The sequence below is a fragment of the Anabrus simplex genome, chromosome 6 (assembly GCF_040414725.1).
Source record: "Anabrus simplex isolate iqAnaSimp1 chromosome 6, ASM4041472v1, whole genome shotgun sequence".
Taxonomy (NCBI): Eukaryota; Metazoa; Arthropoda; class Insecta; order Orthoptera; family Tettigoniidae; genus Anabrus; species Anabrus simplex.
In genome coordinates, this window is record NC_090270.1 from 245,939,993 (window position 1) to 245,966,727 (window position 26,735).

General features: G+C 43.3%; 1 protein-coding gene across 2 annotated transcripts in view; it reads left to right on the plus strand.

The window, feature by feature from the left end:
- Positions 1-674: 674 nt before the first annotated feature.
- LOC136875696 (QRFP-like peptide receptor) overlaps positions 675-26,735 on the plus strand; it is a 146,513-nt gene continuing 120,452 nt past the window's right edge. The window contains exons 1-2 of one of the 2 annotated variants that reach the window (XM_067149255.2): positions 675-1,025; positions 1,146-1,779. In XM_067149255.2, coding sequence (XP_067005356.2) covers positions 1,459-1,779 — 321 coding nt within the window. In that variant the 5' untranslated portion in view covers positions 675-1,025; positions 1,146-1,458. Of the gene's footprint in view, positions 1,780-26,735 lie in introns of both variants that reach the window. The other variant, XM_067149254.2, reaches the window with a different exon arrangement.

The following is a 26,735-nucleotide window of genomic DNA, read 5'->3' on the forward strand; positions in this document are numbered from 1 at the left end:
GAATTTTTCCCGGCAGACACCAAATGTGTTACTAGAGATCTTTTACATGCTTGACTTCGTACGGCATAGAGTGTCGAATGGCCTATCTTTTTCCGCCCTTCAAATATGCGATTACCACTGCCGGTTTTGAACCCGCGATCTTTGAATCCGGAGGCCGACACTTTGCCACTGACCCACAGAGGCAGCTTGAGTTCTTTATGATTTCCTGGTAAGAACAGTAGACGGCGCTACAGAGCTAAATGCAGAAAGGTGCTTGTGAAGGAGTTTAATTAATTCACATAGGTTTCCAGACTGAACACCGGAAGATATTATTATTATTATTATTATTATTATTATTATTATTATTATTATTATTATTATTATTATTATTATTATTATTATTATTATTGGATGTCTTTTAATTTTCTGGCCGAAATGTAAGGCTGACATAAGTTATATTCTAATATGCCATATTATTGGTTAGTATTTGGTGACCTAAATTTCAAATCAAGTTGCATGAATGGTCAATTGGAGAATGGAATAATTGGATTGCTTCACGAAGATACGAAAAGTGGTCCAACTGGTTGGGAGTGCCCCACCCCACTCTCCACGACAATCGCGTGTCATCCTAGCCACCTGGTGCCACACCATTCTTCAGTCACGCATGTATTATAACAACCAGAAGAGGCGCCTGGTAGAGACGTTGTATAACCCTCGGGCGTGCTCAAACGGGTTTCATCAGTTCTAATGGAACATAAAAACAGATCGTGAATTTCGCGTTCTTCTTAGGCAAGGAAGACCATCGTTACTCCAGTGCTTTGAGTTCTGTCAAGCACTCGTTTGTGCCGGTGTCCGATCTCGAACTCTACGAAACGAAAAGCATAAAAAGCAATACAATTATTGCGTTGTTCTAAGATCGTAATGTGTTTGTGATTTTTACGATCTCAGAATATTAGGTTCTTCATACCTTCCGACTTAATTATGTGATATACGTTAATTTTCTAATCATGCTGTCACGTTGTGCTTAACTGTTGTAATTAGAAAGAGTAAATAATTCTTGATTCAATAAACTTATATTTGATCAATATCAGTGCAAACGCAGAGTCACAGGTGAAGAGTATTAGTAAAGTAATATACTGACAAATCTATTGGTTTTTGCATTTTAGAAATACCAGCTGTATGCATTAGATTGTGGAACAAATTCCGAAAATACAAACGTTTTTGAGGACGCGATATAATTATAATATGACACTGCGTAAATATAATTGTAATGTAACTGAGAGAGAATCATAAGATGATCAAGAAGAATAAATAATAAATCCTGTTTAACTTGTTCCTCGACGTATTTTGAACACGTGTTGGTCCATTGAAGAAGACTTATTGGTGTTTTATTAGTCCACTATGTGTGGCATGAAGCTGTCGGCTCAATACATTTAGATCAAGTTGTTATGAAGAGCAGAGAACAGGTGGTTTTACAACATGCAGGCGACGTCTATGGTACAGGAACTGCTCAAGGCGGAGGAGAAGGATAACGAGAACTTAGGTCTAAGTTACAATATTTCTTCAGACGAGTATATCCCCGTGTACGACTATGAGGATTCTCTGTTCCAGTTCAACTGGTCCGAACTCATTCCCACTCTGGCTGTGTATGGTCTCACCATGGTGCTGGGAATTGTTGGTAACACTCTCATCATCTTCACCATCTGTCGGTATCGTCGAATGAAGAGTACCACCAACGTATTCTTGTCCAACCTAGCCTCGGCCGATCTGCTGCTCATCACCATCTGTATTCCAGTCAAGGTAGGTTACATACAGCAAACTTCCGATTATCCGAGTGTGCATTATCAGGTTTGCGGGTTATCCGTGCACCCCCGAGGTTTATTGTATTTATTTCCTTTATTTTTGTCATGGCATGTTGGATACATGTGAACAGCTCTTGAAATTCGAGCGCGCTCTCAACAGCAAGCGTGATGGCGGCATGCTTTGTTCGAGAATTGAACTCTGTACAATGTAACAGTTCTTTGTTGGTGTTCTGTGATGGCAGCCATGGCTACGAAGTGAAAGTGTTTTTAACTTTAAAACAAAACTTCGAAATTTAGAAAAAGGAGAATCAGTAAAGAAATTAGTGAATGATTATGGGGATGGTGTTCAGATAGTTAAATACATTAAACATAGAAAAGATTATTACTAATTATTTTCGGCCAAACGACGTTTTGTATACTTGTTTTTGTACCTACCAACAATAGGCGTTGTAAGCAATGTTCATATTGGCCTACTGTCCGGCTCCATGGCTAAATGGTTAGCGTGCTGGCCTTTGGTCACAGGGGTCCCGGGTTCGATTCCAGGCAAGGTCGGGAATTTTAACCTTAATTTCGCTGGCACTGGGGCTGGGCGTATGTGTCGTCTTTATCATCATTTCATCCTCATCACGACGCGCAGGTCGCCTACGGGGGTCAAATCAAAAGACCTGCACCTGGCGAGCCGAACTTGTCCTCGGACACTCCCGGCACTAAAAGCCATACGCCATTTCATTTCATTGGCCTACTTTATTGGTAGGCCAAGGCCCTTCAAGGGCTGTGGTGCCATGGGGATTGGGTTTGGTTTTACTTTATTGGTAAATGTGGTTATCGAACGTCTTAATTGTTTGACATTATTGCAGTTTCAAACAGTGTTGTATGGTCTGTAATATTGAAAGTTTCGTTATTCGTACTTCTTGTTATCCGTGCGAATTTGTCCGGCGATCAGCCCGGATAATAGAGAGTATGCTGGAGTAACTGGCGTAACTTGAGGGGTGGGGAGTGATTTACAGAATAGAAGCAGGACGCATTCGTCGTTGAAGGGCCGGTTTATTTTTTAAATTTTTTTTTGCTATTTGTTTTACGTCGCACCGACACAGATAGGTCTTTTGGCGACGATGGGATAGGAAAGGCCTAGGAAGTGGAAGGAACCGGCCGTGGCCTTAATTAAGGTACAGCCCCGGCATTTGCCTGGTGTGAAAATGGGAAACCACGGAAAACCATCTTCAGGGCTGCCAACAGTGGGGCTCGAACCCACTATCTCCCGATTACTGGATACTGGCCACACTTAAGCGACTGCAGCTATCGAGCTCGGTAAGGGCCGGTTTAAGTTACCTCCATGGACCTAATATTTACACGTTTTAATCGTCTCGAGATAATCTCAACATTCAAAAACTTCATCCTTTCGAAATCTGATGCTGAATAGTAGTTTCTTAGAATTACCTACGGGCGAGTTGGCCGTGCGGTTAGAGGCATGGGGCTGTGAGCTTGCATGCGGGATATAGTGGGTTCGAATCCCACTGTCAGCACCCTGAAGATGGTTTTCCGTGGTTTCCCATTTTCACACCAGGCAAATGCTGGGGTTGTACCTTAATTAAGGCCACGGCCGCTTCCTTCCAACTCCTAGGCCTTTCCTATCCTATCGTCTCCATAAGACCTGTCTCGTGTCGGTGCGACATAAAGCCACTAACAAAAAAAGAGAATTACCTATAAGACATGATTCTTTAACATTTGGCCTTAATCCCAATATAAACTGAGATATTTGCAATTTTTATTACATGTTCCTACAAGAAACCCGTATAAAGGAGGGGTTTCGAAAGGATATATACCTAAAAATGTACGCCATGTATTCCAACACCTTTTTCTCTACATTCCACCGTGCCGAAGTCGTAAGGGGTAATTCAATTCATCTGTAAGGACGAAGGTCCAATTCATCGTCAAAAGAAGAAAAAAGAAATCGAAGAATTCAATGTCTGGAGTGGCACATTACTCTGGTATTCATTCATTCAGGCACGAAGGTGCAAGGGCCCCGAAGGGCCATGGCCTACCAAGAGAATGCTGCTCAGTCTTAGGTCCCGCAGATTACGGCGTGTCGTGTGGTCCTCTCGGCCGATGTTCTTGGCTTTCTAGACCGGGGTCGCCATCTCACCATCAGATGGCTCCTCACTTGTAATCACGTACGTTAAGTAGACCTCGACATGGGTAAAAATCCCTGATCTGGCCGGGAACCGAACACGGAGACTCCGGGTAAGAGGCCGGTTCATTCAGACTAGCCCAAAAATAAAAGCCAGATTAATATCTGAAGGCACAGGCGGCCGGGTGTCGGCTCACCTCAGAACTGAAGTTACCTCCTCCTTGATCAGTATATCAGGCAAAATGTTTACTGACATTTTGGAAGGAGGGTGCGATCAGTGGTTGAGAGTAAATTGAATGAAAAGCAGTATGGTTTCAGACTACAGATAGACTGTCAGCATCATATTTTCAGTATGCGCCATGTAATTAAAAATGGTTGGAGCGGAATAGATAGTTATGTGTAAGCTTTGTTAGGTTTGTGAGACCTAGGGAGTCTTTCATTTCTTTTGCCGATACCCTCATTCTGAAAAAGTCGGACCAGTTTCAATTTCCTTCTGATTAATGTAAAGAGGGGATGATTACCTTATTCTGCGCCCTCTTAAAGCAATTCACACCACACTACGAAGCTGACAGGGTTATTTTGCTAGGGGCTTTACGTCGCACGGACACAGATACGTCTTATGGCGACGATGGGATAGGAAAGGCCTAGGAGTTGGATGGAAGCGGCCGTGGCCTTAATTAAAGTACAGCTCCAGCATTTGCCTGGTGCGAAAATGGGAAACCACGGAAAACCATTTTCAGGGCTGCCGATAGTGGGATTCGAACCTACTATGTCCCGGATGCAAGCTCACAGCCGCGCGCCTCTACGCGCACGCTGACAGGGTTAAACCTGGGCCGCTGAAGGTGGGAGTTGACATATAAGAACACTACGTCAGCACCCCTCTGCCTACGAAACATTCTTCAGTTCTTGGGTTCGTTGCCCTTTAAACATTTTGGTTGGTGGTTAAGGTCGGATGCTCTTGCTGAAGCCACAAGGTATTTCAGGCGAATTGTTTCCACCATTCCGCAGAACTTTGAACCTTAGTTGTGGGAAACGTGGGTGTAAAACTAGCAGGTAAATCGCTTCACTAATCTCTTTGCTTAACCGGGTTGATTGTAGGATGTGAAAGCTGGATGCCCTTGAAAACAGTTGTTTTTTTAAGTGTAAATTCCATTCCAGATTCATTAAGTCAAACAGTCACCATTGATTTGCATTTAAGGCTGTCGCCTAGGTGGCAGATTCCCTGCCAGTTTATACATAGTCTTTTCTTAAATGATTTCAAAGAAGTTGTACATCTACTTTGGTAAATCTCTACAGTCCCTAATTCCTCTCTATATAACAGATTATTTGCCCTAATTTGTCCTCTTGATTTCAAACTTAATATTATTATTACTTTTAAAATAGTACCGTATTTTAAGTGCGTATTTGTAGGATCGTCAAAGCCTAAAGAACTCCAGTGTTTTTAACATTTGCAATCGATGAAATTAAATTACGGTTTCCTTCCGGAAACTCAATTTTTGATATGTGATTATTGTTTGCGTCCGCCTGTGTGGTGTAGTGGTTAGTGTGATTAGCTGGCATTCCCAAAATCCTGGGTTCAATTCCCGACCCTACCACGACATTTGAAAAGTAATACGAGGACTGGAATATTGTCCACTCAGCCTCGGAGGTCAACTGAGTAAGGGGGAGGGGGGTATCGAGTCCCACCTCACCTATCCTCGAAGTGGTTTTCCGTGGTTTCCCACTTCTCTTCCAGGTAAATGCCGGGTTGGTACCTAACTTAACTCCACAGCCGCTTCCTTCCCTTTTCCTTGTCTATCCTTTCCAATTTTCCCATCCCCCCATAAGGCCTCTGTTCAGCATAACAAGTAAGGCCGTCTGGGTGATATACTGATCATCCTCCCCAGTTGTATACCCCGGCCCAAAGTCTCACACTTCACGACACTGCCCTGAAGAAATAGAGGTGAGATTCCTCTCTGAGTCCGAGGGAGGGTAAACAAATTGAAAAGAAGAAATAAATATGATAACTGGATTAAAGCCACTTATATTTTACGAGAATAAACAAAGCTGAGCTTTCCGCAAAATTACACTAGCCTCCATCAGGGCATATGAAGGTCCGCTTCTGACAGTGAGTATAGGAATTCTTCAAAGAACGTGGAAGTCACGACCATATTATACACGGCCCTCTGCTAACAGGAGTCGGCTTTGTTTAGTCTCGTAAAAGAAAAGTGGCTTTAATCCAGTTATCATATTTATGTATTTATTTTCATACAATGAGCCACGAAAACCTACGTTCGTTAAGAAATATTGTTGTTTGCTTGAAGGAGCTATTCCTAATGAATGGAGAGTTGCTATGTAGTACCCTTCGAGATTCAAAACTCGGCCGTCCAGGTTGAAAACCAGAAGATAGGTGACTGCACAAAATCTGTTATCCACCCCTCCCTCCCTTCAGTTTCCACAGATCTTGTTGTCCATATGATGTCAACACGTAATTGATACTTCCTTCCCAATTATCGTGTTTTCATTCTATCGTTCTTAATTGTATATTTTTACAGCTTTTTAGAAATTTGATATTTATATTTCAGTTGGCATTCAGCCATTTAAGAAAATAACCTCAACGGTACTAAAGAGCTCAGAAAATTATGTTATTGTTTAGAAGATACTTCCTTCCGTAGTGTCTTTAGCTCTCGACATGCACGAGAAAAAACAATTAATAATAACATTGTTTCTGCTTGGGTCTTCCAGCCCAGCACATAGAGCCATATAGTCAGCCATACCCCACACCAGGCAAGAAACAACAAATAGTTTCAGAGTAAGACGACGTAATGTACAGCACATGGTATTTTGCTAGGCTCATTTGAATTGACACAATGAGGCCGAGCTGATCGCATGCCAGCACATCTCCTGCTGTTCCGCCACATGTCAATGGTTATGAAGCTTGTTGACAGGTCGTTTTGCGTCATCGAAATATTTGAAAAACTTTGTCGCGTGCGGTTTGAATGCTAACTAGCAGAATACTGTTCAAAGAATTTAATACATAGCGATTGGAGGATGGTGTGTTTTCTATAAGACCGACAGACTCGAAATGCTGAGCCAGTGAGCCACACGGTTCGGGTCGTATAGGCCTAACTGTAAATTTGTATTTGGAAGGTGGGTATTCGAACTCTGTTGCTGGCAGCCCTGAAGATAGCTTTCTGTATTTCCTATTTATAGAGCAGGTTAATACCAGCAATTATCACTGTTACCGTGTTTTTGGTGGTAGTTATGCGTGAAAGAAGGTGCGGGGGTGGTGAACGGGTCTCAAGCTACTGAAGTGAAATTAATTTTAAAATCTAACAAGGTTATATTTTCTTTTCAAAATTAGGTAACAACAAATAGAACAGGTACTTAGTAGCCGAAACACGATTTACAAATACATTTACATAGGTACCCCATTTGGGGCTTCAAAAGTCAGAAACATAATTCTTGAGCAATGAGCCCAACCTTACAATGAACACCATACAACAAAGGGGCCGAAAACCCCCAAACATGCCAGAAACATCTGCTTCCAATTACATCCAAAAGCCTCCTTGAGGCAGAAACACAATTTTCAAAAAGGGCAACTTTCCCCTAAAATACAAGCCTATCATAGGCCACTCCGAACTCCACCTTTAAGCCGTCCTCAAAGGACACATCCACAGGGGCAAAATACCCAACCTACTGAGGTCTGTTAAATAACAAGAAGATTAATACATGACCTCTAAAATACAATTTGAGAGGAGGCGAACTTGCACTCCTAATACACTTGCTTAAGACCTACTTGGCACTAGGCCGTTAATACAAGGGCTAATCCCATACTACAGAGGTGACTTAATAGCAATTTACATTATATTACGGAAGAATTGGTTGAGAAAAATAAGTTCACCTCAAGACGATGTGAGTGGGAGCTCGAGAGGGTTAAGCACTCTCTATCCCGATATGTCGTTTGAAAATAGAATAGATACCAGTTGTTTTTACATTTTAGGAAAAGGTTACATGGTAGAACGCTTAGAACCCGCCCCGAAAGTTAAACTGCTGAGCTAGCAAAGAAAGAAGTTATTAATCGGCCATTACCTTGTTGTTGACCGCTGCCGAAGAAAGAGGCGCTTCCCGCCCCCTGCTATGTACTTAACACACTGAAAGATGGAACAAAAGTGGCCCAGAGACCCAAAAATCAGCAGTTTATAACCTCTCGTGGAAGGTTCTAGGCGTTAGGGGAATGAAAACACCCGCCCACAACGTTTTTATTGGATAGGACCCCGCAACAGATTCAAGTTGGGGGAAGATACCCCTGATTGGTCAGAAATTAAATAAAGAAATTCGGGATTGGATACATTCATAACAAGGGGAAGAAAGGGGTAAATATTGCCAACTTAAACAAAGACAGAAAGCAATTTAACAAAGAACAAACTCTTGAAATTAAATTTTCTCCAAAAAAAAATAGTTCTTTGACTCCTCACTAGGTTGCACTATTGTTGATCTTCAGTAGAGTCCTCTAGAAGAGAAGGTTCACACTTCTTACTTCAAGCGAAACAAAAACACATCAAAAGTGACACAGTTCTAAAACTCAAAATTTTCCACGTGGTGACATCTTCTGAGAAGGTAGAGAATTAATAGCGTAGATAAAGTTCAGAGTTCCTCCAGCAGAGGAGTTTCAAAAGGCGCACTTTTTAAATTAGCGGCGTGGAGGTGTACCACCCGGTACAGACCTCCCCCCCCAAAAGTTCCACCAGGGGTGACACATGAAATAGTTTGAAAACAAAGTCCAAGTTTTGATGTTGATATTAAAATAAATTGCAGAAGTATTTGAGAAATTCTTAATTCAGTTCCAAAATTTTTGTTGTAATTGGTAACGTAAGGTTTTTATGTTTGTAGAAGGCGAATTTCTGAAGATAATCTTTTAAAAGGTGATGAAAAATTTTGCAATGTCCACCAAATTTGTTGTTGAATTCCCAAGTGTAGTCATCTCTTATAGTGACTGTCCATGTAGTTGATGTAGGCTAAGTTGGATGGCCAGACCGGCCGTTGCAGCTTGCGTCCAAAGGAGGCCGCTCGGACCCCTCAAGTACCCTGAGATACCGCTCGCCCGCACTATGAGGGGAGCAGAGGTGTTGAAGTACGCCACGCCCGCGGTGAACATATACAGGCTGCGGGCAAGTAGCAGGTTGTGCGCCGCACATCAGCCTTGGCCGGGAGGAAAGCTCCGGCTCGCCGTGCACATGTTGTCCTCGCTGGAGAGGAGGGGGCCCATCCCCCTCCCCAGTTGTTGCACGGCGCTGCGCGGCTGCGGGGGCACTGAAACATAAAAACTCGGCGGCAGAATTGTGTTGGACCATCATGTTTCTTTGAGGGCACAGGCTAGGTGAGGAGGTTGAGGGGTCAGCGGCGTGCAGATATCCATGGCATTTACTCAAATTAAGCCACAGTGTGTATTGAAGCAGGAGACGGGAGCGTGGTAATGGCCGAGGCAAGGACAGAATGGCAGTTTAACGGATCGGGGAAGGTTTTACAAGAGGCTTACATATAAGACCAAAATATTATAGAAGGGGCAGAAAGCCTTAAAAGTTGAACTCAAAAAAAAAAAAAATATAACCTTCATATTCCTTTCAAATTATATGAAGCAAGTTAACACGAAATTTACACTGGTTTCACCTGTGACAGGTGAACCCTAAATATCCTCTCGGTGGCCGGATTGCTTACTAACAACGTAACTGGCGTAAGAAAATCGAGAATGATACAAGGCCCATGAAATCTGGGGGCAAGCTTGCCCGCGGGAACAAAATTCTTGACCATCACCTGGTCACCTACCTTCAAAGTGGTGGGTCTCCGTCCACGATCATACTTTTCCCTAACCTTTTCATGAGACACCTTAAGATTAGCTTTAGCCTTCTTCCAAAGATCTTTAATGTTATCCGGATCTATTGTCTCGGGTAGAATGTCATTCAGAGACCAGAGGTTAGAGAGCGGCGAGTTGGGAACAAACTTGAACATCAAAGAAGTTGGAGTAAACTTGTGAGATTCATGAACCGCCGAATTCAAAGCAAAAGCTAACCAATGCAGGGACGTGTCCCACCTGGAAGGATCTTCATGATGATAGGCGATAAGTGCGGACCTGAGATTGCGATTAACCCGTTCAGCCAGAGATGGTTGAGGGTAATAAGCAGAAGTGGTTACATGAGAGATGGACAAGTCAAAACAGAATTTACGAAAAAGATTTGATGTGAACGCCTTAGCATTATCAGATACAATATATTGGCACGGACCAAAAGAAGCAAAAATAGAATTTAAGCAAGTAATGGTAGACTGAGCGGTAGCCAGCTTAGTCGGAAATAACCAGGAAAATCTGGTAAAACCATCTACACATACAAAGATGAACTTGTTGGCATTACCCTTTGACTGGGGGAATGGTCCTACATAATCAATATACAGGCGTTCCATGGGGCGCGATGCTTGATGCGAAGACAAGAGGCCTACCTTGGTGGACATGGTGGGTTTACTAATCAAACAGGATTTACAAGCCTTTACTAGTTCACGGATTTCACCGTCCATACCTTTCCAGATGAACATTTCACGAATCTTTTCACGGGTTTTAAAGATTCCAAGATGCCCTCCTAATGGGGTCTCATGGTAATACTTGAAGATCATAGGTACAAGAACCGCTGGAACAACAACCTTCATCATCTTGTCCTGCCTCGAAGGGCAACATAAAACACCATTCCTCAGAACATAAGGGACAACATGTTCCCCAGAAGAAAGGGTTTCCATTATCGGAGCCAGCGTCGGATCTTCACGTTGGTATTTCTCAATGTCCCTAAAAAGCATGGGAGCATCTGTTAAGATGGCATTAACACCAGATAGCATGGACTCGGGGGGTGATGAACTGTCGACCTGTTCATGGTTCTCAACGTCGTCTGAAAACATACGGCTGAGTCCATCGGCAACAACATTTTCGGTACCTCTAATATGCCTGACATCAAATTGGAAGGCAGAAATACGGATGGCCCAACGGGCTATACGACCAGTACGACGCGGCCTACCTAAGACCCAGCTTAGGGCTTGATTATCTGTTTCCAGGTCGAATTTGACATGTTCCAGATAGAGACGGAACTTTTCTAAGGCAAATAAGACTGCCAACCCTTCGAGCTCATAGATGGAATACTTGGCTTCTTGAGCCGATAGAGTCCTAGATGCATAGGCGATGGGTCGCCTCCCTAGTTCAGTCTCTTGAAGAAGGACTGCAGCTACAGCTGACGATGACGCGTCCGTTTGGACGATGAATTTCTTTGAGAAATCAGGCATAGCAAGGACAGGGGCATTACAGAGAGCTAATTTCAGATCTTCAAAAGCGGCTTGTTGAGAAGGTCCCCACTCAAATTTGATGCCTTTCCTACGAAGAAGGTTTAAGGGCGCGGCTCTATTAGCAAAGTTAGGAATGAACTTTCTGAAGAAATTCACCATACCAATGAACCTGGCGATACCTTTAATGTCCTTGGGAGGTTTAAAATCACGGATGGCCTGTGTTCTAGAATGATCGACTGCTACCCCATCCGGTGACACAATATGCCCTAGGAATGACATAGAGGGCTTAGCAAAGGCAACCTTGGACAACTTAACAGTTAACCCAGCCTTACGAAGGCGATCGAGAACTTCTCGCAGATGATCTAGATGTTCTTCAAAAGTCTCTGAAAATACGACGACATCATCTAAGTAGTGATATAAGTACTCGAATTTGATGTCGGAGAAGACCCTATCTAGTAGCCTAGTGAGTACAGCTGCTCCGGTGGGGAGCCCGAAAGGCACGCGGTTGTATTCGTATAAATTCCAGTCCGTAGCAAACGCTGTAAGATGTTTAGACTCTTCGGCAAGGGGAATTTGATTATAGGCCTGATTCAAGTCCAAGATGGTGAAGAACTTGGCCTTACGAAACCATGAAAAACAAGAATGAAGGTCAGGAAGGGGCACAGATTGCAACACCACCTTCCGATTGAGAGCCCTGTAATCAATGACAGGCCTGAAGCCTCCTTGGGGTTTCGGGACTAGAAAAATAGGCGATGAATACGCCGACTTAGAGGGCCTAATAATACCATCCTTCAACATCTGGTCGATAATTTCTTTCAGAGCCTTCATTTTAGGTGGAGATAGCCTATAAGGTGGAAAACGGACAGGAATCGAATCCGTGACCTCAATTTTGTATTCAATAAGGTCAGTAACACCAAGAGTATCAGAGAACACCTCGGGAAACGACTGACACAGTTTGCGAATACTATTAGCCTGCTCCTCAGGTAGATGTCTAAGGTCTAACAACATCTCATCCTGGGTAGGCGAAATAGAAGAACATGACACAGAATTACACTTTAATAGTGGTATTTTACAATTAGAAGCAAATTTGAATGTGCACGACCTAGACTGGAGATCGAGCACAAGACCAGTGTGAGAAATAAAGTCCGCTCCCAATATAATGGGGCTAGACAATTGCTTGGCCACAAACAATTTAACTTTCCATGTAAACTTAAAAACACGAATTTTGACCAGTAAGGAACCTAGAATTTCTAATGGAGATGAATTAGCCGAAACGTATTGAACAGGAGAAGAGACATAGTCAGGAAGTTTACAAACCGTTTTCAATTTAGAATACCATTCAGCCGAAATAATCGAACAAACACTGCCTGAATCTAAGAGAGCTGTTATAGGCTCGTTATTTAACTCAATCTTAAGAAAAGGAACAGGTGCGGGGGTATCCGCCGCAATCCTAAGACATTCTTTAGGGCATTCAAAAGATGAATTTGAAGGCTGATCGTCCTCTGAATTTACAACCTGTTTACCAGGGGCTGAGTCTCGGGAAGATGGATTAGTCGACTCAGCCGAAGCCACTAGTCACTTTTTATTATTGGCATAGATGGAATTTGCACCAGAAGTTGAGCAGGAGGGGGTGCTATTTGAGTTCGGACAATTCTTGGCAATATGTGAGAAAGCCCCACATTTAAAACAGCCTTGTGATGACCCGGCTCCATTCCTTGTCCCACTTGACTTGATCAGCGGACACTTGTTGCGCAGATGGTCAGGCGACCCGCAAGCATAACATTTACGGGGATTGACTGGTCGGCGAGGTGGCGGCCGAGTGTTACTAAAGGAAGGCGGGGGTTCTTTCGCGACACGCAAAGAATCGGCGTATCTAACTCCTTCCGCTGAGACGGCCAATGCTTCAAGTTCAGAGAAGGTTTGCGGGCACGCCGCGAAACACAAGTATGATCTATAAGATGGTGAAATGCCTTCTACAATAGCCTGTACAATCTGATCTTCAGGAAAATGAAGGGCAAACACTCTAGTGTAAAACTTAATGTCCTGTATGAAATCAGCCAAGTTTTCGTCCAAGCGCTGTACACGATAATAGTACTTCTGAATAAGGGAGGACCTGGCCCTAGCCGGGATGAAATTAGCTAGCAAATGGGCATGGAAATCCTCAATAGATGATTGCTCGGCAATGGCTCTTACAATTTTATCTGAGAGAATACCAATAGCATACGGATAGATAATTTGCAAAATTTGACATGGAGACAGAGAAAACACAAGGGCATGATCCTGAAATTCCACTAGAAATCTTAAAAATGAAATTACGTCACTGGTGGTATTAACAGAAAACTTAGAAATACCTCTGAGCAACATTGCCAATGGATGAGGCAAGCTGCTAAACCCGGGTGACATAGTAGGTAAAGGTTTCAATGGCAAAGAAGTTAATTCAGAACGAATGTTACTCAGCGATGCACGGCGTTCAGACTCGTTGTCCAATGGGGCAGAGATAGTTTGAGCAGCGATGGTTTTCCTATTAACTTCTCCCTTGGGAGGCGCTTCCTCACTACCTACATTTACTATGGTGGGTTGATCAGATTTGGGAGGAACTTCCCCAGTCAACAATAGAGTGACCTTCCTAGACAAATCAGAAATATTTTCAAGCAGCGTACTAGCTTCCTTCCTCTGAACGTCATTCAGCTTAGAGACAACAGATCGTTAACCCTATTCGAAAAATGATATAGCCTGCCTTGCACACGCTTAATTTGATTAGGAGACGGATCATTTTCATCAAAAAAACTAACTACAGAAGCTAGCCCAGTAATATTCTCGACGATCGTGGAAAGAGAGTCATCAATTTCTTTCTCTCCCAAATTGGGGATGGAAATAGGCAAATCTAGGGACTCTCTAAGCTTATTTGTGTCTACTGCAACCGTGCCTCCAGATTGTACATTTCTGATAGTTAATTCATAGATCAACTCCTCTTTGCGCAAATAATTAAGATGGAGAACATCGCGAGGGCCTGGCATGATGACAGAACACTTTTGAAAAGGTCAAAAAATTCCAGCAACTGAGAAAATGGTTAGAGTTCGGATCAAAACAATGTGTAGCCGTCAAAAGGGGCTAAATTGAGACCCATTCAACCACGCTCTGCTACCACTTGTTACCGTGTTTTTGGTGGTAGTTATGCGTGAAAGAAGGTGCGGGGGTGGTGAACGGGTCTCAAGCTACTGAAGTGAAATTAATTTTAAAATCTAACAAGGTTATATTTTCTTTTCAAAATTAGGTAACAACAAATAGAACAGGTACTTAGTAGCCGAAACACGATTTACAAATACATTTACATAGGTACCCCATTTGGGGCTTCAAAAGTCAGAAACATAATTCTTGAGCAATGAGCCCAACCTTACAATGAACACCATACAACAAAGGGGCCGAAAACCCCCAAACATGCCAGAAACATCTGCTTCCAATTACATCCAAAAGCCTCCTTGAGGCAGAAACACAATTTTCAAAAAGGGCAACTTTCCCCTAAAATACAAGCCTATCATAGGCCACTCCGAACTCCACCTTTAAGCCGTCCTCAAAGGACACATCCACAGGGGCAAAATACCCAACCTACTGAGGTCTGTTAAATAACAAGAAGATTAATACATGACCTCTAAAATACAATTTGAGAGGAGGCGAACTTGCACTCCTAATACACTTGCTTAAGACCTACTTGGCACTAGGCCGTTAATACAAGGGCTAATCCCATACTACAGAGGTGACTTAATAGCAATTTACATTATATTACGGAAGAATTGGTTGAGAAAAATAAGTTCACCTCAAGACGATGTGAGTGGGAGCTCGAGAGGGTTAAGCACTCTCTATCCCGATATGTCGTTTGAAAATAGAATAGATACCAGTTGTTTTTACATTTTAGGAAAAGGTTACATGGTAGAACGCTTAGAACCCGCCCCGAAAGTTAAACTGCTGAGCTAGCAAAGAAAGAAGTTATTAATCGGCCATTACCTTGTTGTTGACCGCTGCCGAAGAAAGAGGCGCTTCCCGCCCCCTGCTATGTACTTAACACACTGAAAGATGGAACAAAAGTGGCCCGGAGACCCAAAAATCAGCAGTTTATAACCTCTCGTGGAAGGTTCTAGGCGTTAGGGGAATGAAAACACCCGCCCACAACGTTTTTATTGGATAGGACCCCGCAACAGATTCAAGTTGGGGGAAGATACCCCTGATTGGTCAGAAATTAAATAAAGAAATTCGGGATTGGATACATTCATAACAAGGGGAAGAAAGGGGTAAATATTGCCAACTTAAACAAAGACAGAAAGCAATTTAACAAAGAACAAACTCTTGAAATTAAATTTTCTCCAAAAAAAATAGTTCTTTGACTCCTCACTAGGTTGCACTATTGTTGATCATCAGTAGAGTCCTCTAGAAGAGAAGGTTCACACTTCTTACTTCAAGCGAAACAAAAACACATCAAAAGTGACACAGTTCTAAAACTCAAAATTTTCCACGTGGTGACATCTTCTGAGAAGGTAGAGAATTAATAGCGTAGATAAAGTTCAGAGTTCCTCCAGCAGAGGAGTTTCAAAAGGCGCACTTTTTAAATTAGCGGCGTGGAGGTGTACCACCCGGTACAATCACCATCTTTGCAATCTTGTCAGTCCTAGCCCTTTTCGCAGTCAGTGTCACTGGTACTGGGTTTTTCTTCTTCTTCTTCTTAATCTGTTTACCCTCCAGGGTTGGTTTTTCCCTCGGACTCAGCGAGGGATCCCACCTCTACCGCCTCAAGGGCAGTGTCCTAGAGCGTGAGACTTTGGGTCAGGGATACAACTGCGGAGAACGACCAGTACCTCTCCAGGTGGCCTCACCTGCTATGCTGAACAGGGGCCTTGTTGGGAGATGGGAAGGTTGGAAGGGATAGACAAGGAAGAGGGAAAGAAGTGGCCGTGGCCTTAAGTTAGGTACCATCCCGACATTTACTTGGAACAGAAGTGGGAAACCACGGGAAACCACTTCGAGGATGGCTGGGGAGGGAATCGAATCCGCCTCTACTCAGTTGACCTCCCGAGGCTGAGTAGACACCGTTCCAGCCCTCGTACCACTTTTCAAATTTCGTGGCAGATCCGGGAATCGAACTCGGGCCTCCGGGGTGGCAGCTAATCACAATAACCACTACACCACAGAGGCGGACGGTATTGCTTTTACTGATTTTAAACGTAATAGACTAATCGCTCGTTCCCATTTTAACTCAAGTAGGTCACTGAATATTAGGCTATAGTTTCTAAACGCGACACTTAGCCTCTAACTCGATTTGATTTTCTGTGTTTACTTATTTTGAACAGAACCAATACTACTCCAAATAATAATAATAATAATAATAATAATAATAATAATAATAATAATAATAATAATAATAATAATAATAATAAAAATAATCGAAACCGACTTTCAACCTATAACTTATACTGTGAATATTGTTTGTCTGCCCATTCAAACCAGGCACATCGAACTCGATAGCTGCAGTCGCTTAAGTGCGACCAGTATCCAGTATTAGGGAGATAGTAGGTTCGAACCCCACTGTCGGCAGCCCTGAGAATGGTTTTCCGTGGTTTCCCATTTTCACACCAGGCAAATGCTGGGGCTGTACCTTAATTAAGGCCACGGCCACTTCCTTCCCACTCCTAGCCCTTCCCTGTCCCATCGTCGCCATAAGACCTATCTGTGTCGGTGCGACGCAAAGCAACTAGCAACCCAGGCGCTTCCTATTCCTCTGTTAAACTAGCAAAATTCAATAAATTGTATTTCTTTCTTCTCTAATAGACTTTGGTTTAATCACAAGAAGTCAGCAATACTTTGACGAGCAAGGTTGCTCGATAAACCGCCACAACTTTGAAACAATACTGGAACTCGTCTGCTCGAAAAAATAAAATAAGAGCTAAGAAGCTCTGACAACGTTACAACATGAGCCTATTAGCTCCTAACAGGTACAATTACCAAAGGATTGAGCTCCCATTTACAATAACATGATATTGATCATGATCACTCTTAATAAGGTCGATTTGATACATTCTCAAATCAAATAGAGGCTAGCCTTGACATTTGAGAAAGAGACCGGGTCTCTTTTATTACACTTCCGAACATGGGTCACAACTAATTTCAGCCCCATAATGGGCTATTGATACAGTATTAAAAATTACATTAGTGACACCAAATTTACCCATTAGGTTGAAGCACACAGATCTAGCTAACTTACTAAGGTTACCCTTTGAGGAACTTATATATAGAGGCCAAAGGTCTATGCTACTTGGCCACGGCAAAACGAATTTAGAAAAGGAAATCTTTACAAATGGCCGATAACTATATTTGAAAAGAGGTGGACATCAAGCACTCAAAAATGAAAATATTCGAACCGTAAGTGGACTGATGGCCTGATGAAGCAAAGGATAATCCCATACTACGGGGTGATTAAGTAGGAGAAACATTTTGGCCGAAAAACACGAGTTCAATTTTAGAGCTACAAAAGCCTACTCACCCAATTCAATTTGAATGAGAGGATTACGAGGGTAACCACTCATACTCCTTTACTTTCAACCAACTTCCCATAAGGGAAATAATTATTTAAGTCCGGAGACCGCTTTAAATGAAAAGAAAAATAGAAAAGAAAGCCCTAACAGTTCCATTCAAATGAAAGCTACACAATTCTTTCCGCCATACCTTATTAGTTGGGAATTCCTTCAGGGCGAAACGTCCGCCTATATATATCCCCGAGGGGAACCCTATGTCTCCTCCGACACTACGTGCACACAATTACAACAGCAATGCAAGACAATGAGAGTGAAAATGCCTCAGCTTATATAGAGAGAGCGCCCGAAAGATCTGGTTGGTTACAATCCAAGGATTGGTTTGGACGGCTTCCATTAACCAAGAAAGACCCAGATTGGTCAGAAATATGATATTCTACCTAAGACAGGCAGATAGAATTAGAAGAGGTGGTAAAGGAAGAACGTGCAACTTCGGAAATAGAAATAATAACAACAGCATGCCAACAAGTTTACCAACATAGAGATAGAGACTTCCCTTAAGGTTTAATTAGGGTTTTGCCCTCAAGTGGTCTCTTATATATCGATGGTAGAGCAATCTATACATTGAAGAAAAAACTATTACACTATATCCAAGTTCAGAGTCTTTAGCAGAGATGGATATAGTAGAAAACCAATCATGGAAACTCAAAGAGTGACAATGTACCCCCCAATATTACTACAACTACTACTACTACTACTACTACTACTAATAATAATAATAATAATAAGAAGAAGAAGAAGAAGAAGAAGAAGAAGCATACACGCACAGGAATAATATCCCCACTGCTCCCCAACAATTAAGTAGAAGGTATGGTAAGAATGAAAGAGTTAATAGCTTCAAGAAGTATTGTGCGGATGGGATCTAACGAAAGAGAAGTTAACAGCAGTAGACGAGATACGATAGCCGCAGCGTTTCGCAGAACACACGACCTGTACAAGAGAAAGGCGATTTCAATGCAACTTAAACTCAAACATTACAACACGGTGATTAAAACCGAATGTCTCTATGGAAGTGAAAACTCTCGAGTTACTGGAAAAGCTGGTCTGTGAGAAGATGAGAAGTTTGAGAGGAAGCTCCTTCGAAAGATCGTGGCTGGACAATGCAGATTACTAGGACGAGAGGGACTGTACCAGAAAACCGAACGAATATTGGAATCCATCAAGAAGCGATGATTCAAGTTCTATAGCCACCTGTTTAGAATGGATGACAAGTGGTTGACTAAGAACATTTTTACCATCCTCGGTAGTAGACCTAACACATGACGTGATAAGTGGTTCAGGGAGGCCAGGAAGGATCTTAAAAATAAATTGGACTAAATCGTGAAGACATTGTTAACAGAGCCGGCCCCGTGGTGTAGGGGTAGCGTGCCTGCCTCTTACGCGGAGGCCCCGGGTTCGATTCCCGGCCAGGTCAAGGATTTTTACCTGGACCTGAGGGCTCGTTCGAGGTCCACTCAGCCTACGTGTTTAGAATTAAGGAGCTATCTGATGGTGAGATAGGGGCCCCGGTCTAGAAAGCCAAGAATAACGGCCGAGAGGATAAGTTGTGCTGACCACACGACACCTCGCAATCTGCAGGCCTTCGGGCAGAGCAGCGGTCGCTTGGTAGGCCAAGGCCCTTCAAGGGTTGTAGTGCCATGGGGTTTGGTTTGGTTTTGGTTGTTAACAGAACCAAATATTGACACTATATCATTAACTTCAAGAGCTTTCATGAAGAAGAACAGCAGAGCAGCGGGTGAAAAGCAAAGAGGAGACAGGCTGCCAGAGAGAGAATTCAACGATACTGGGCAGCAAAGAAATCTTCTAAAAATGTGTAAATGTTGCTTCTTGTGGCCTCTAGTGGCCATAAGTATCTAAATAATAAAAATCATAATAATATGAATAAGAATAAGAATGCTAGTTGCTTTACGTCTCACCGATTTATGGCGACGATGTGATAGGAAAGGTCCAGTGGTGCGAAGGAAGCGGCCGCGTCCTTAATTAAGGTACAGCCCCAGCATTCGCCTGGTGTGAAAATGGGAAACCACGGAAAACTATTTTCAGGGCTGGCGGCAGTGGGGTTTGAACCACTGTCTCCCGGATGTAAGCTCACAGCTGTGCGCCCCTAACCGCACGGCCAACTTGCCCGGTAGAAGAAGAATGAACAATGATAGACTGACCAAAAAATTGTAAATCTTGCCCTCACACGGAAAGTCAAGAACAACTGGCTAAATGAAATAGAATCAGATCAGGAAACTGTGAAGAACCGATCTGGAGCGGAGCTAAAAGCCAGAACTAATAAAATCTGATCAGAAGAACGTAAGAAGAATTTCAGTGAGAGGATGAAGAGATTTTGGGAAGAGATGAAAGCAAAATCATCAGTTAAATAAGTTCAATCCTGCTCCTAAATTGGGCATAACGATATGAAAATAATAATAATAATAATAATAATAATAATAATAATAATAATAATAATAATACTAATAATAATAATAATAATAATAATAATAATAATTCGTCCCATAAGAAAATTTGGGTCCGCCTCTGTGGTGTAGTGGTTAGTGTGATTAGCTGCCATCCCCGGGGGCCGGGTTCGATTCCCGACTCTGCCACGACATTTGAAAAGTGGTACGAGGGCTGGAAAGGGGTCCACTCAGCCTCGGGAGGTCAACTGAGTAGAGATGGGTTTTATTCCCACCTCAGTCATCCTGGAAGTGGTTTTCCGTGGTTTCCCACATCTCCTCCAGGCAAATGCCGGGATGGTACCTAACTTAAGGCCACGGTAGCTTCCTTCCCTCTTCCTTGTCCATCCCTTCCAAACTTTCCATCTCCCAACAAGGCCCCCTGTTCAGCATAGCAGGTGAGGCCGTCTGGGCGAGATACTGGTCATCGTCCCCAGTTGTAACCCCCACCGAGAGTCTGACGCTCCAGGTCACTGCCTTGAGGCGGTAAAGGTAGCCAATATTTGACATAGGCCCAAGCATAAACACTACAAAAACTTAACTGCCTAAAATGTATTCGTAATTTCGCCTCTTATAAAATTTACGAAAATTATAATTAATTTTAATGTATTTTTCCTTTCTAACCTTACCAAACACTTTCTTTATTATTAACTACTTGAAGGCCATTTATAAAAAATGTTTTCTTGGTACTCTTTATAACATAGTCTTTCAGAGTTGCCGTGGGATATTTAACGCTTTACTTGCTCCTTCGTTACTCATTATCTTATCCTTCACTGCCTTAATAGCGTTTTTCATAGCCTCCTTATCCCACTGCTTGCATTTTACCGTCTGAAAATAACATAAATAACAAATAAAATGAAGAGGACGTAATTACGAACATTTATTACACTGGCGGCTACAGTAACTCACGCCAGCCACCTCATTGGAGCCATTACATGCCAGTAACTACACCACACGACTGAAATATATTCAGTATTTCATACACATATCAGTGCTCACTCTAGCAGCAACAGGATCTTAATTTGAATGCTGCACTGACTCAGCTCGGAATGAAAAATGAATCCTCCTTGTACACGGAAATTAAACGTGGTGCGCTCAATCCACTCTCACAGGTCAGCCGGATGAGGCTGCGCGTGTGCGTGCGGCTAAACGTTAGGTACCAACAGTGCAAACTGGAAATCCTTATAGGGGACGAAATGTGCCCCCCCCCACCATATTTTTTGGAAGAAGAAAACATTAATAATGTACCACGAGTTAAATACATTTTAAATGACTAATAAACTTAAATACAAATGACAATTTCTAAATGAAACCGGAAGATTTTACTCACTGAGCATCCATAAGATATCAGTAGCTGAGGAAATTGCTCATCGTCAAATTGCGGTTCAAAGTTTCCCGGCTGTGATTCCCAGCAGTGTCGGAGTTTTCAGCCATTTTCAGTCATTCATTCTTTCTTAATCTGCTTACACGCCCGGGTCGGTTTCTCCCTCGGACTCAGCGAGGGATCCCACCTCTACCGCCTCAAGGGCAGTGTCCTGGTGCTTCAGACTCTGGGTCAGGGGATACAACTGTGGAGGATGACCAGTACCTCGCCCAGGCGGCCTCACCTGCTATGCTGAACAGGGGTCTTGCGGGGGGATGGGAAGATTGGAAGGGATAGACAAGGAAGAGGGAAGGAAGCGGCCGTGGCCTTAAGTTAGGTACCATCCCGGCATTTGCCTGAAGGAGAAGTAGGAAATCACGGAAAACCACTTCCAGGATGGCTGACGTGGGAATCGAACCTACCTCTACTCAGTTGACCTCCCGAGGCAGAGTGGACCCCGTTCCAGCCCTCGTACCACTTTTCAAATTTCGTGGCAGAGCCGGGAATCTAACCCGGACCTCCGGGGGTGGCAGCTAATCACACTAACCACTACACCACAGAGGCGGATCAGTCATTCATTCATTCATTCATTCATTCATTCATTCATTCATTCATTCATTCATTGAATCACCACTGATTTGCATTTAGGGTTGTCGGCGAGGTGATAGATTCCCTATTACTTGCTTGCCTAGGCTTTTTTAAAATGGTTTTAAGGAAGTTGGAAATCGAAATTCTCCCTTGGAAAATTAATCTAATCGCTGGCTTCTCTCTTCCTATAAACGAATAGTCTATTTGTCCCAAGTTGTCCTCCTGAATTCCAACTTTATCTTCATTTTATGATCCTTCCTACTATTAAAACCACCGAGCTCAATAGCTGCAGTCGCTTAAGTGCGGCCAGTATCCAGTAATCGGGAGATAGTGGGTTCGAACCCCACTGTCGGCAGCCCTGAAGATGGTTTTCCGTGGTTTCCAATTTTCACACCAGGCAAATGCTGGGGCTGTACCTCAATTAAGGCCACGGCCGCTTCCTTCCCGTTGCTAAGCCTTTCCTATTCCATCGTCGCCATAAGACATATCTGTGTCGGTGTGACGTAAAGGAAATAGCAAAAAAACCTATTAAAACCTTTATTCAAACTTATTCGTCTACTGCAGCAATGTCATTCCATGCTATCTCTCCACAAACAACTCGAAACATACCATTTAGTCGAGCAGCTCCTCTCCTTACTCCCCTATCTTCCCTGTCCAAAGTCTACAACATTTTATTACTACTCTTTTGTCGGAAATCACTACGAACAAATCAAGCTGCTTTCCTTCAGGTTATCTTCAGTTTTCAAATGAAGTAATCATTGTGATATTTCCATACACTTGAACAATACTCAAATAGGGGCCTTACCAGTTACTTATATACCCTCTCCTTTATTTCCTTCCCACAAAGCCTACAGACCCTCATATTCATATGAAGAGAACTACAACCTTCATTTTTTATTATTTTTTATTAAAATGCTATTTTTTCAGGGCGTCGACCTATGGAGATCATTTGCCCCTACTTGCGCCATGTGATAAAAAGCTGCGTGTAATTGGAATGGAGGAAGTGTAGAGCGTTGAGTGCGAGGAAAGGAACGTTAAGGACGACACAAACACCCAGTCCACAGGCCAGGGATATTAATCATTTACAGTTAAAAACCCTGACCCAGCCGTGTATCGAACCCCGGGCCGCCGGGTGGCAGGCAGACGCGTTGCCCCCTACACCTCGGGGCCGGACACAACCTTCATTTACAACCTCGTTTATATGATTATCTCGATGAAGCTATTTCCTTATATTAACACCTTGGTACGTACAGCGGTACCCATAAATACTTTCACTCCGTTGAACTGAGAGAACTTTTTCTCTTGGCATAACTTACAAACTGTATCTGCTGTCCGTCTCACAACTTCGTCGAGGTTGCAGTTGCTCACAAATCTGTAATTTGTTTATTACTCTGTGCAATGTAACATTATCCTCAATAGTCGTTATCCGGGATTGCAGTTTATATACCTAAAAGAAACCATAAAAACCAAACCAAACCAAACCGAACCAAACCAAACCCCATGGCACTACAGCCCTTGAAGGACTTTGGCCTACCAACTGACCGCTGCTCAGCCCGAAGGCCTACAGATTACGAGGTGTCGTGTGGTCAGCACGACGAATCCTCTCGGCTGTTATTCTTGGCTTTCTAGACCGCGGCCTCTGAAATTAAATTAAATGGTGTATGGCTTTTAGTGCCGGAAGTGTCCGACGACAGGTTTCGGCTCGCCAGATGCAGGTCTTTTGATTTGACTCCTGTAGGCGACCTGCGCGTCGTGATGAGAATGAAATGGTAATGAAGACGACACATAAACCCAGCCCCTGTGTCAGCGAAATTAACCAATTAATGTTTAAATTCCCGACCCTGCCGGGAATCGAACCCGGAACCCCTGTGACCAAAGGCCAGTACCCTAACCATTTAGCCATGGAGCCAGACCCCGGAGCCGCTGTCTCAACGTCAGACAGCTCCTCAATTATCATCACATAGGCTGAGTTGACCTCGAACCAGCCCTCAGGTCCAAGTTAAAATTCCTGGTCTGGCCGGGAATCGAACCCGGGATCTCTGGGTAAGAGTCAAGCACGCTACCCCTACACCACGGGGATGGTAAAACAAACCGGAAAGGTCCAATAATACTTCCCTGTGTGAACCTCCTCTTAACTAGGCTATTACTGGATCAGACAATGCTTCACCTACTCTAATTTTCTAAGTTCTGTTTTCAAGACATTTAGGGCCGGTATTATAATAGATGTTTAAACTGTTGGTTCAGTTTAAACTTCGGTTTATCTGTTAGTCGTGTATTATAAAACTTAATCTTAAGTTTAACTAGAGATTAATTTTACTGCCACTCACCTACCGTTTAAACTGAAGTTTAAGAATACATAACCTTTCAATACGGTAGAACGAATGGATCTCGAAGATATTGTTGAGGTGTTTGAAGAAATACTAAGCGATGATGAAGAAGTGGTTCAAATTATTGAACTACGAGTTTTCCGAGCAAAGGCACGTCACTTTCATATATGGAATGAAAAATAGTTTTTAAACAGGTTTAGGCTTACGAAACAGACTGTCATAACCCTATTTCAGCAAATTGGTGCTAGAATAAAACATGCAGCCGCCTCTGTGGTGTAGTGGTTAGCGTGATTAGCTGCCACCCCCGGAGGTCCGGGTTCGATTCCCGGCTCTGCCACGAAATTTGCAAAGTGGTACGAGGGCTGGAACGGGGTCCACTCAGCCTCGGGAGGTCAACTGAGTGGAGGTGGGTTCGATTCCCACCTCAGCCATCCTCGAAGTGGTTTTCCGTGGTTTCCCACTTCACCTCCAGGCGAATGCCGGGATGGTACCTAACTTAAGGCCACGGCCGCTTCCTTCCCTCATCCTTGCCTATCCCTTCCAATCTTCCCATCCCCCTACAAGGCCCCTGTTCACCATAGCAGGTGAGGCCGCCTGGGCGAGGTACTGGTCATACTCCCCAATTGTATCCCCGGACCAAGAGTCTGAAGCTCCAGGACACTGCCCTTGAGGCGGTAGAGGTGGGATCCCTCGCTGAGTCCGAGGGAAAAACCGAACCTGGAGGGTAAACAGATGATGATGATGATAAAACATGCAACGAAAAGGTATGTAAAAATGACTTTTTAACTGTTTGAGTTAAAATGACTTCCTTCTATTTCAGAAATCATGTTGAAGAACCCCACAGTCAGCTACTAATAGCATTGCGGTTTTATTCCTCCCGTAGTATGTTTATTAAAATGGGAGATTTCGGAGGAATTCATAAGGCCACTGTTTCACGGATTATATAAATATTTCTTTACTAATTGCACAGTCCGCCTCTGTGGTGTAGTGGTTAGCGTGATTAGCTGCCACCTCCGGAGGCCCGGGTTCGATTCCCGGCTCTGCCACGAAATTTGAAAAGTGGTACGAGGGCTGGAACGGGGTCCACTCAGCCTCGGGAGGTCAACTGAGTAGAGGTGGGTTCGATTCCCACCTCAGCCATCCTGGAAGTGGTTTTCCGTGGTTTCCCACTTCTCCTCCAGGCGAATGCCGGGATGGTACCTAACTTAAGGCCACGGCCGCTTCCTTCCCTCTTCCTTGCCTATCCCTTCCAATCTTCCCATCCCTCCACAAGGCCCCTGTTCAGCATAGCAGGTGAGGCCGCCTGGGCGAGGTACTGGTCATACTCCCCAGTTGTATCCCCCGAGCAAGAGTCTGAAGCTCCAGGACACTGCCCTTGAGGCGGTAGAGGTGGGATCCCTCGCTAAGTCCGAGGGAAAAACCGAACCTGGAGGGTAAACAGATGATGATGATGATGATGACTAATTGCACAAGCAATTCTACATCCTTACAATTAAAATTACGACAACGCTTATTGCTTTTATCCGCCATTTTACCTGCAAGAAGTAAACAAAACGTTATCGATACTCATCTTTTCTTGCAAATCACTGCAAAACATTATCGACAGTCATCTTTTCTCGCAAGTCACTGCTACCAAGATCGTATATTTCCTTCTTCACCTCAGTTTAACTTAGGCCGGCCATTATAAGACTCAACATCGGTTTAAACTCAAGTTACAGTTTAACTCAATCTTCAGTCTAAACCCTCCTTATAATACCGGCCCTTAGCCACCCATTCAATCACTCTTTTGTCTAATCCAATAGCCCTCATTTTTGGAAATTGAAATGAGGAAATTTGTCTAGTGTTATGGGAAGGAACATGTATTGATGGGCAATGTAGCATATTACCTGCACTAATTTCTTCGTGATGTAAACTCTTAGTTAGTTCTCTTTGTTCGAAGAGTGAGTGTTTGTACTTTTCCCACTACACTTCTCACAATAAACATACCTCGTGATGTAAACTCTAGTTAATTCCCGTTGTTCGGGAAGTGAGTGTTTGTACTTTTCCCACTACACTTCTCGCAATAAACATAGCTCGTGATGTAAACTCTAGTTAATTCTCGTTGTTCAGGAAGTGAGTGTTGGTATTTATTTTCCACTACAATTCTCGCAATAAACATACCTCGTGATGTAAACTCTAGTTAATTTCCATTGTTCTGGACGTGAGTGTTTGCATTTTTCCCACAACACTTCTC